General features: G+C 38.3%; 1 protein-coding gene across 1 annotated transcript; it reads left to right on the top strand.

The window, feature by feature from the left end:
* Nucleotides 1-7,412: 7,412 nt before the first annotated feature.
* Nucleotides 7,413-10,595, top strand: LOC106092243 (proteasome maturation protein). The gene is made up of 3 exons (XM_013259033.2): nucleotides 7,413-7,518; nucleotides 7,577-7,839; nucleotides 10,360-10,595. The coding sequence occupies exons 1-3, from the start codon at nucleotides 7,516-7,518 to the stop codon at nucleotides 10,490-10,492; spliced, it is 399 nt and encodes a 132-aa protein (XP_013114487.1). The 5' UTR covers nucleotides 7,413-7,515; the 3' UTR covers nucleotides 10,493-10,595.
* The last annotated feature ends 1,042 nt before the right edge of the window (nucleotides 10,596-11,637 follow it).

Below are 11,637 nucleotides of genomic sequence, written 5' to 3'. Positions count from 1 at the left end.
GAAATCACTAAATTCTTGAACAAACATTGAAATAGAAATGGCGGTATTCTGGGAGCTTACACTCCCGGAAAAAATTATACCCACCCTAGAATTACCAGCTAGATATGATGTGGTAATAAAATTAATAATAAATATAATTTTGATTAGCGCAATATTTTTTTCCAATCAAATAATGTTATTATACGATACCATATCGACGAACAGTGTGCCAAACGGCGAAAAAATTGGTCATAAGTCCACAACTTTTTATCCGTTGATCTGCGCGGTAAAAAATGTTGTAAACTTTTGTAAAGGAGGACATAAGCTTTCCTACTTTCAAGATGATTAAGGACTCTGATTAGACCCAAAGAGCTATATACTATACCATTGGGCACCATTAACGAGATATGAATAGTTTGATATATCAAAAATGTCTCTAAGGCTTTTTTTAGTTTTTATACCCTCCACCATAGGATGGGAGTAAAGTAATTTCGTTATTCTATTTGTAACTCCTCGAAATATTCGTCTAAGACCCCTATATTCTTGATCGTCATGACATTTTAAGTCGAACTAGCCATGTCCGTCCGTCCGTCTGTCTGTCGAAAGCACGCTAACTTTCGAAAGAGTAAAGCTAGCTACTTGAAATTTTGCACAAATACTTCTTGTTAGTGTAGGTCGGTTGGGATTGTAAATGGGCTATATCGGTCCATGTTTTGATATAGCTGCCATATAAACCGATCTGGGATCTTGATTTCTTGAGGCGCTAGAGGGCACTATTCTTATCCGTTTTGGCTGAAATTTTGCATGAGGTGTTTTATTATGACTACCAACAACTGTGCTGAGTATGGTTGAAATCAGTCCATAACCTGATACAGCTGTCATATAAACATATCTGGTGTCTTGACTTCTTGAGCGTCTAGAGGGCGCAATTCCTATCCGATTTGGCTGAAATTTTGCACGACTGTGTTTAGTTATGACTTCCAACTGTGTTAAGAATAGTTCATATCGGTCCATAACCTGATAAACCTGCCATATAAACCGATCTGGGGTCTTGATTTCTTGAACCACTAGATAACGCATTTATTATCCGATTTGGCTGAAGTTTTGTATGAGGTGTTTTGTTATGACTTTCAACAACTGTGCTTAGAACAGTTCAAATCGGTCCATAACTTGATATAGCTGCCATATAAACCAATCTCGGGTCTTGACTTCTTGAGCCTCTATAGGGCGCAATTACTATCCGATTTGGCTGAAATGTTGCAGGACGTGTTTTGTTATGACTTCCAACAACTGTATTAAGAATGGTTCAAATCGGTCCATAACCTGATATAGCTGCCATATAAACCGATCTGGGGTCTTGACTTCTCGAGCCACTAGACGGCGCAATTGTTATCCGATTTAGCTAAAATTTTGCATGAGGTATTTTGGTCGGAGCCGACTATATAATACCCTACATACACGATGGTATGTAAATTGTGGCTTCTACAGCCTTAAAAGTCGAAACGGGAGTTTTATTAGATGTGGATAATCGAGTAGTTTTACCTATAAATTCACAAATTCGAATTTTAGTAACTGCAGCTGATGTAATTCATTCATGAACAGTTCCTGCACTTGGAGTGCAATGAAACTTCTACAATTTTCTTACGATGGTACGAAAATTGTGGCTTCTACAGCCTTAAAAGTCGAAACGGGAGTTTTATCTTAATCTGATTCGATTTTAATGAAATTTTGTACACGTATTGGGAAGTCAATTAAAACATCTCCTGAAAAATTGTGTAGAGATCAGACCAAAATTGTAGCTACTACAGCCTTAAAAGTCGAAACAATTAAAAGATATATATATGGGAACTTTACTAAATCTGGTTCGATTTTGATGACAATTTGTAGTGCGACACCGCAAATTGAACATCACCTTCAAAATTTTGTAAGGATGGGACCAAAATTGTGCCTTCTACAGCCTTAAATGACCATATCGGATGAAAGATATATATGGGAGCTATATATAAATCTGGTCCGAGATCGGACCAAAATAATGCCTTCTACAGCCTTAAAACACCATATCGGATGAACGATATATATAGGAGCTATATATAAATCTGATACGATTCTGATTCACACACATTGGGACGTTACAAAAAGAACTTCGTGCCAAATTTGGTAAAGATCGGACCAAAATTGTGCTTTCTACAGCCTTAATGGGTCATATCGGATGAAAGTTATATATGGGAGCTATATCTAAATCTGAATCGATTTAGATGAAATTTTGCACACGTATTAAGGCATCACACGAAACCTCTCATGCAAAATTTGGCAAATATCGGACCAAAATTGCGGCCCCCACAGCTTTAAAAGTGCATAACGAATGAAAGATATATATGGGAGCTATATCTAAATCTGGACCGATTTTTTTTTCAAAATCAATAGCCTTCGTTCTTGGACCAAAAAAGAGACTTATGCAAAATTTTGTTAAATTGGACAACAAATGCGATTACAAGAATACATGGACAGACGGACATAGCTAAATCGAATCAGAAAGTGATTCTAAGCCGATCGGTATACTTATCAATGGGTCTACCTCTTCGCCTTCTTAGCGTTGCAAAACATAACAAATCTATAACACCCTGTACCACAGTGGTGGGGTAGTGTATAAAAAGAGCCATGTCAATATCTTTAGCTGGTTAGTAAAAGCATCGTTTCAACATCAAATCAAAGCACCATTGTATATGGAAGCTATATCCAAATATAAACCGATTTAGTCTATTACAATCCCCAACGATCTACTTAAACAAGAAATATTTGTTCAAAATTTCAATTCGATATCTTCGCTCGACCGCTATCGAGATTTCCACATACGTATAGACGTACTCATGGACATGGCTGGATTGACTTAGAATGACAAGACGATCAAGAATATATTCTGTGGACATTGAACAAAACAACATATCTCAAAACAAGTAAAAGTGTGTAAAAAGTTTGGCCGGGCCGAATCTTTTATACCCTTCACCATGAATCGCAATTGTCCAGTTCATTAAATAACTTTTTTCAAATATACATATATGAGCTATATCAAGTTATTGACCGAAATCTCAGCCAAATCGGATAAGAATTGCGCCCTCTAGAGAATCAAGAAAGCCAGCTATATCAAAACATGGGATGATCGAGAGGCCGGTTTATATGGGAGCTATATCAGGTTATAGACTAACAGAACAACGCATGCAAAATTTCAGCCAAATCGGACAAAAATTGTGGATCCAGGGTTTTCAAATCGGAAGATCTGGATTAGGAGCTATATCAGGTTATACACCGATTTGCACCGTACTTGCCACAGTTGTTGGAAGTTGCAACGGAACACCACATGCCAAATTTTAGGCAAATCGGACAAAAATTGTGCCTTCCAGGGGATCAAGAAGTCAAATCGGGAGATCGGTTTATATGGGAGCTATATCAGGTTATAGACCGATTTGGACCGTACTTGGCACAGTTGTTGGAAGTTAAATCAGGACACTATGAACAAAATCTAAGCCAAATAGGACGACATTTATAGCTTCCAGGGGCTCAAATCGGGCATCGACGTATTTGAGAGCTATATCAGGTTATAGACCGATTTGGACCGTACTTGGCACAGTTGTTTGAAGTAAAAACAGGACACTATGTGCAAAATTTAAGCCAAATAGGACAACAATTGTGGGTTCCAGGGGCTCAAGAAATCAAATTAGGAGATCGGGATGAACCGATATGGCCCATTTGCAATCCCCAACGGCCTACATCAATAGTAAGTATCTGTGCAAAATTTCAAGCATTCAAGTAGCTTTACGCGTTCGACCGCTATGGTGATTTCGACAGACAGGCGGACATGGCTAAATCGGGGGGTTTATGGGGTCTTTGATGAATCTTTCGAGGTGTTACAAACGGAATGACTAGATAAGTATACCCCTATCCTATGGTGATGGGTATACAAATTTAAATGAGTCCACAACTCTCCTATCGAGCGGAGAGTTTCAGTAAGACGCCGGGTAGCACAGGCTCTTGCATAAATACTGAGTGTCCATGATGGTCGATATGTCAAGGCGAGTTTTAGGCGCCTTCAAATCACCAATGGCCACCCTGTTCCAGCTGCGATCAGTCCTTTAGACCGGAACGAGCTTGCTCAGCTACAGGAGTTTGACCAGGATCGCCACCTCCACGTGAAATATGGCTACAACAACAACAAAAGAGTGAATAAAACTCCTCTTTAAGCAGTTCCTCTAGTCACAATCTTCCTAAACGAACTGTCGTCCATCTTTTGTTTGACCTTTCTCTAGCTGTAGGAATCAACTCCCGAAGACTAGTTAAAATAGTCGAGACAAATAGAGTTTACGTCTAATATTGTAAAAGCGTGCTAAGTTCGGCCGGGCCGAATCTTATATACCCTCCACCATGGATCGCATTTGTCGAGTTCTTTTCCCGGCATCTCTTCTTAGGCAAAAAAGGATATAAGAAAAGAGTTGCTCTGCTATTAGAGCGATATCAAGATATGGTCCGGTTCGGACCACAATTAAATTATATGTTGGAGACCTGTGTCAAATTTCCGCCAATTCGTATAAGAATTGCGCCTATTGGGGCTCACGAAGTAAAATAGAGAGAACGATTTATATGGGATCTGTATCGGGCTATAGACCGATTCAGAACATAATAAACACGTTTGTTGATGGTCATGAGAGGATCCGTCGTACAAAATTTCAGGCATATCGGATAATAATTGCGACCTCTAGGGGTCAAGAACCTTTTGACACAGTTGTTGAAAATAAAAATAAAATACGTCATGCAAAATTTCAGCCAAATCGGATAGGAATTGCGCCCTCTAGAAGCTCAAGAAGTCAAATCCCCAGATCTGTTTGTTGATGGTCATGAGAGGATCCGTCGTACAAAATTTCAGGCATATCGGATAATAATTGCGACCTCTAGGGGTCAAGAAGTCAAGATCCCAGATCGGTTTATATGGCAGCTATATCAGGTTATGAACCGATTTGAACCTTATTTGACACAGTTGTTGAAAATAAAAATAAAATACGTCATGCAAAATTTCAGCCAAATCGGATAGGAATTGCGCCCTCTAGAAGCTCAAGAAGTCAAATCCCCAGATCTGTTTATATGACAGCTATATCAGGTTATGGACCGATTTCAACCATACTTGGCACAGTTGTTGGATATCATGACGAAATACTTCGTGCAAAACCTCATTCAAATCGAATTGTGCCTTCTAGAGGCTCAAGAAGTCAAGACCCAAGATCGGTTCATATGGCAGCTATATCAGGTTATGAACCGATTTAAACCATACTTGGCACAGTTGTTGGGTCTCATAACAAAACACGTCGTGCGAAATTCCATTCCAATCGGATAAGAATTGCGCCCTCTAGAGGCTCAAAAAATCACGACCCAAGATCGGTTTATATGACAGCTATATAAGGTTATGGACCGATTTGAACCATACTTGGCACAGTTGTTGGATATAATAACAAAACACGTCGTGCAAAATTTCATTTCAATCGGATAAGAATTGCGCACTCTAGAGGCTCAAGAAGTCAAGACCTAAGATCGGTTTATATGGCAGCTATATCAGGTTATGGACCGATTTGAACCATACTTGGCACAGTTGTTGGATATCATAACAAAACACGTCGCGCAAAAATTCATTCTGATCGGATAAGAATTGCGCACGCTAGAGGCTCAAGAAGTCAAGACCCAAGATCGGTTTATATGGCAGCTATATCAGGTTATGAACCGATTTGAACCATACTTGGCACAGTTGTTGGGTATCATAAGAAAACACGTCGTGCAAAATTTCATTCCAATCGGATAAGAATTGCGCACTCTAGAGGCTCAAGAAGTCAAGACCCAAGATCGGTTTATATGGCAGCTATATCAAAACATGGACCGATATGGCCCATTTACAATACCAACCGACCTACACTAATAAGAAGTATTTGTGCAAAATTTCAAGCGGCTAGCTTTACTCTTTCGAAAGTTTGCGTGCTTTCGACAGACAGACGGACGGACATGGCTAGATCGACATAAAATTTCACGACGATCAAGAATATATATACTTTATGGGGTCTCAGGCGAATATTTCGAGTAGTTACAAACAGAATGGTGAAATTAGTATACCCCCCATCTTATGGTGGAGGGTATAAAAAGAAAAACAATTTCTGCAGAAGTTCATATAATAACCGCTATGGGTGACATCTTACAACCGGAAGACAAACTACAAAAAGGACTGTCTAAAATAATTCTCTTGAAATCTAAGACACCATCTATTCTCATTCTTGGTTGGCAACTCCAATAACTATGTATAGTCGTAGACATCAACCATTCAGAATTTGGCAGGCACCACTTAAACTATATAACACAATTAAACAACCACCGACAATCCCTTGGCAGCCGGTTGTATGTACCGGATTGACCCGATGGAGTGCTTCAGGTAGTGTACCGTAAACAGCTGAGTACAATTTTTTCTCGCGAAGTCTACTATTTTAATGAGTTTTGGTGATATGTGTGTATTATAGTTAAGAACCATACCACACAAACAACGAAAAAGGGTGCGAACTAGTAAAATCCCTCCAAAATTTTGGAAGTGACTTTCTCACTCCCTTCCAGAATACTTTTAGGTTCTTTTGTATGATAGTTTGTAGAGATTTCATGATTCAAAACAACAAAATACATTGCTTTCGGAATTCTATCATTCATGTTTCGCGAATTAGTTTCTCATAATCAACTCTTATTGTTACAAATTTAAAAATAGATTTTTTGCTGTTGTTTTGGACGTTGACTAAAAACCCAACCCAAGAGAATGGGAATGAAGAAAGACGCTTCGCACGAAGGGATAGCATACGCCTCACAATCGTAAGGTTTGCTGTTCAAATCCCAGTCAGGGAGAATCATGGCAAAAAAATCTTCGACTATTTATCTCGATTTGAAAAAGAAATAAAATATGCATCGCTCTAATAGGTAAAAAAGAAAATTGAGCAAAAAACAATATTTTTAATTACTGACGTTGATAATCGAATTTTAAACTTTTTTAGTACCTATTTAGTCACTCATGGGCTTAAATCGCCAAGTGGCCGAGACACTAATTAGAGTAAGAAATGATATCGCCTGAGATTGTTTTCAACTTCATTGAGTGCAGATTTAGTGACTCGCACGATAGAAAATGTTTGCAGGGGTACACAAAATCATATTGTAGTTGCACTAATCACCGATTTTGACAGATAGTGCACACAATATTTTGTCGTTGGGCAACTGCCACATCTGTAAATGAATATATCTTGTCTGCTGCCTGCAACAACAACATACTGCACAATAAATTAATAAACATGATTTTTTGATCCGCCTCGTTCGAAATATTCGAACATATCGTTCAAACTACAAGGTAATCGGTAATTGAATACCCGCAAACATTCACAAAAAAAAAACAAGTCATCTAGTTGAGGGGGAAGAAGAAGAAACATTACTTCGCAAAGATTTCATATTGCCACAAACTAAAACTAATAATTCTTTAAAATGGTAAATTGTTGCTGGTGTAAGAAGTTGGAGCAACTCATTTATTATGCTTTACATTTAGGAAACCTCAATTAAAGTTCAGCCCACTGCCAATACTGTGTTAGATGCCTCACCATCCGCAGCTGTGCCCGGCAAGAGCAATTGTTTGATGCAGGTTGCCCATATCCATCGTTTACAGGATTCTGAAGCCAACTATGAAACTCATCAATACAATTTGCATATGCAAATGTTGAGGAATCGCGAAGGTCTTAATGCTCCATTAAAGATGGGAATGGAACTACATGCAGCCAGACAAGTAGGACGTTTACCATTTCTACAGTCAAGGTATGATTATAGTTTACTCTGGAAAATACATTTTTTTACATTTTGGAAGGCCTCATGCTAAAAAATAGGCTTGGTAGTCATGTTGTTGTTGTTGTTGTTGTTGTTGTAACCACATTGGTATGTGGAGGTGGCGATCCTCGTCAAGCTCCGTATGTGAGCAAGCTAGTTCCGGTCCAAAGGACCGATCGCCGCGGGAACGTTTAGGCCATTGGTTATTTAAAGGCGCCAATAACTCGCCTTGTCATATCGAGTATCATAGGCACTCAGTATTTATGCAAGAGCCGGCGCCAACCGACCTCTCACTGAGACTCTCCACTCGATACCGCTGATTGTCCGCGACTGTAGCTCCAGCTACTCCGTATATGGAGCATTCCACTATCCGCAACCTGTGGACGCGCCCGGTAGCTCCCAGCTGAGCTTGGTAGTCATGTTTGGGTATGTTGCAATGTTTCAGAATATGCCTCAGACACCATTTTTTATTGTTTTATGTATTCCTAAAATATATGGAAAAATTGTATCATATTTGGATATAGCTCCCATATAAACCGATCTCCGATGAGTTCTTGAGCCCATTGAAGCCGCAATTTTTGTCCGATTTGGCAGTAATTTTGCAAGTACTGTTCTATTTGACTTCCAACTGTGCTTAGTACGGTTTAAATCATTCAAGAACCTGATATAGCTCCCATATAAACTGATCTTCCGATTTTACTTCTTGAGCCCATGGAAGTCACAATTTTTGTCCGAATAGGCTGACATTTTGCAAGTACCGTTCTGTTATGACCTCCAACTGTGCTGAGTACGGTTCAAATCGTTCAAGAACCTGATATAAGTGGGCTTTTTATAGGGCCATGACTTTAAATCGAGAGATTGTTCTATATGGCACCTATAACCAAATCTGGATCGATCTGGAACAATTTAAACAAGGATATAATAATCATCCTATTTCATTATAACTCCACTACTATATCCGTTGTTATATATTTATATGGGCTGGTCTTGTTCGTATTTTATTCAGGTCCCGAGAGCTCATATACAAGTTACATTACATTACATACATGATAGCTATAAGTATATAGTCTGATCTGACTCATATTTGGGTCGGATGTCGGCAGGCTCAAATTTCCGTGAAATCGGATAAAAAATAAAGCTTTTATGGGCTTCAGACCCCTAATCGGCAAATCGGTCTATATGACAGCTATAACTAAATATAGTCCGACCAGAACCATATTAAGTTCCTATGCTGAGAGGCAAAAATAACTGACTATTTAAAATTTCTGCAAAATCGGTTTCAAAATAAAGCTTTTATGGGCTTCAGACCCCTTATAGTCAGATCGGTCTATATGACATCTAAATATAGTCCGATCAGAACCATATTTAGGTCCTATCCTGGGAGGTTTAAAACTACTCACTATTTAAAATTTTAGCGAAATCGGATAAAAAATAAATCTTTTTTATGGGCTTCAGACCCTTTATCGGCAGGTCTGTCTATATGGCATCTTTATCTAAATATAGTCCGATCAGAAACATATTTAGTTCGGATGTTGGGAGGCTTTTACCTACTCATTGTATCAAATTTCAGCTAAATCAGGTAATAACTAAAGATTTTATGGGCTTTAGACCACTTTTCGTCTGATCGGTCTATATGACAGCTATATCTAAATATAGTTCCATCAGAACCATATTTACGTCCCATGTTGGAAGGCCTTAAACTACTCACTATTTAAAATTTCAGCAAAGTCGTGTAATAAATAAAGCTTTTTTGGGCTTCAGACTCTTTATCGGCAGATCTGTCTATATGGCAGCTTTATTTTTTATACTTAGGTCGGATGTTGGGAGACTTTAACCTTCTCATTGTATCAAATCGGGTAATAAATAAAGCTTTTAGATGTCTAGAGGCTTTTATGGTCATGGGACCCTTTGTCGGCAGAGCAGTCTATATGGCAGCTATATCTAAATATAGTCCGATCGGATATCGGGAGGCTCAAAACAACTCACTGTCGGCAAGTGCTGCCGACAATGAGCGTCGACCTCATGTTGAGCACCTGCTTCAGGGGACAAATATTTATTCCGAGCGAGCAGCACCCATCTAAAATCATCTTGTGGGTACAAAACGACGGCCCACCTAAAGCGTAAGGCTTTGCAGATTTGTACATACCAGATTTGCAGAGATACTAGTTTTGGATATTTTACAGAAAATTAAGGAAGCAGGAAAATTAAGGATGGAAACACAACACTTGGTTGTTGTTGTTGTAGCCACATTTTCATGTGAAGGTGGCGAGCCTCGTCACGCTCCTGTATGTGAGCAAAAAGCCTATTGTTAGGCCTTTACGGTCTCAGATATAAAGAAAGAAAATTTAATATGCATCTTAAAATGTTTTTCGTTAAATGGAGAATTGATGTTAAACTTAATCCACCTTATAATATGGAAACCTTGGATGACTTTTCCCAGCAATTTTATTATTATATCTTTATCATTGATATCTAATGTGCAGTTGTATTTGCTTTTCTCTAATTTTTTAGCCACATGATGGAAGATGTTTTATTGGGCCGCGATGAAATGATTGGTTTCCAAGACTTTTTGGGTGTACCAGAAAATTTCGAATTTATCAGACAGCCCCACGTTGTTATGGAAAAATCCCTAGGTATATTTTAAATAATTCCCATTCACATATAATGTAATATGGATTTTTGTGTAATTTGAGAAATATATTTTTAAACATACAAAGTAATAATAATTAATGGTACGTTGGAATATATGTATGGAGAACATGTTATTATTTTTTTTTGAGGTTATAGTCAAAATCATTGATATCGCCAACATAGGTGAATATTGTGTCGCATTATTTTATAGTACTTCTAATTAAATCAGCGATGTCCAAAATGAAAATGTGGCTGTATGTGTGTATTACTCTCTTTAAGTATTTTTAATTCTCTCAGTACCTAAATAACCATTTTTTGAACTGAATGAATCTTCCAAGCGTTTAATCAACAAAAATCTTTATTAAAAAAACGGAAAACGATGCATATACAGGGTGGCTGATGAAAGCCGCTACCAAAAAAAAAATGTAATAACTTTTTTTCTATTTAATAATAATAATTTAATAATTAATTTAATTAATTAATTAATTAATTTAATTAATAATAATTTAATAATTAATTTAATAATTTAATTTAACATGAATAAAAGAAAAATGTATTCCATACACCGAAAAAAAAATGTAGCAATATTCATCATTGTAGCAATATTCATCAGCCACCCTGTACCTCTTCACATGTCCATTCGTTGCTGTCTCAACACCGACTGAAACACAGAGAATAAGTATACGTGTGACTTGCCATCAACGCTACTGCAAGGGGTTGGACATCGCTGAATTAAATCAACATTTCATATATTGTATGAATGAATATATAGTATGAATCGCCGCAGGAACAAGGTGGCCATTGGTTATTTAAAGGCGTGAATAACTATCCTTGTCATATCAAGCATCATAGGCACTCAGTATTTGTGCAATAGCCGGTGCCGCCCGACCTCTCACTGCGACTCTCCGCTCAATTCCGCTGATTGTCCGCGACTGCCGCTTCAGCTACTCCGTATGGAGCATTCCGCTATACGCACCCTGTGGTCGCTCCCGGTAGCTCGCAGCTAAGTTTCTCGCAACAGCAATGAATCGGGAAGTGTATCATTTTTGCAATTGAATTGCAACGGTATCCGTGGTGATTGTGAATTTTATGAGTCGGACGAACGTATTGGTTGCAGCGATCCAGGAGACAAAGCTGAGCAACACCTGCAGCTTGCGC

The sequence above is a fragment of the Stomoxys calcitrans genome, chromosome 3 (genome assembly GCF_963082655.1).
Source record: "Stomoxys calcitrans chromosome 3, idStoCalc2.1, whole genome shotgun sequence".
In the NCBI taxonomy this organism is placed as follows: Eukaryota; Metazoa; Arthropoda; class Insecta; order Diptera; family Muscidae; genus Stomoxys; species Stomoxys calcitrans.
Note: the sequence above shows the minus strand (reverse complement) of the source record. Positions and strands in the feature narration are given on the sequence as shown.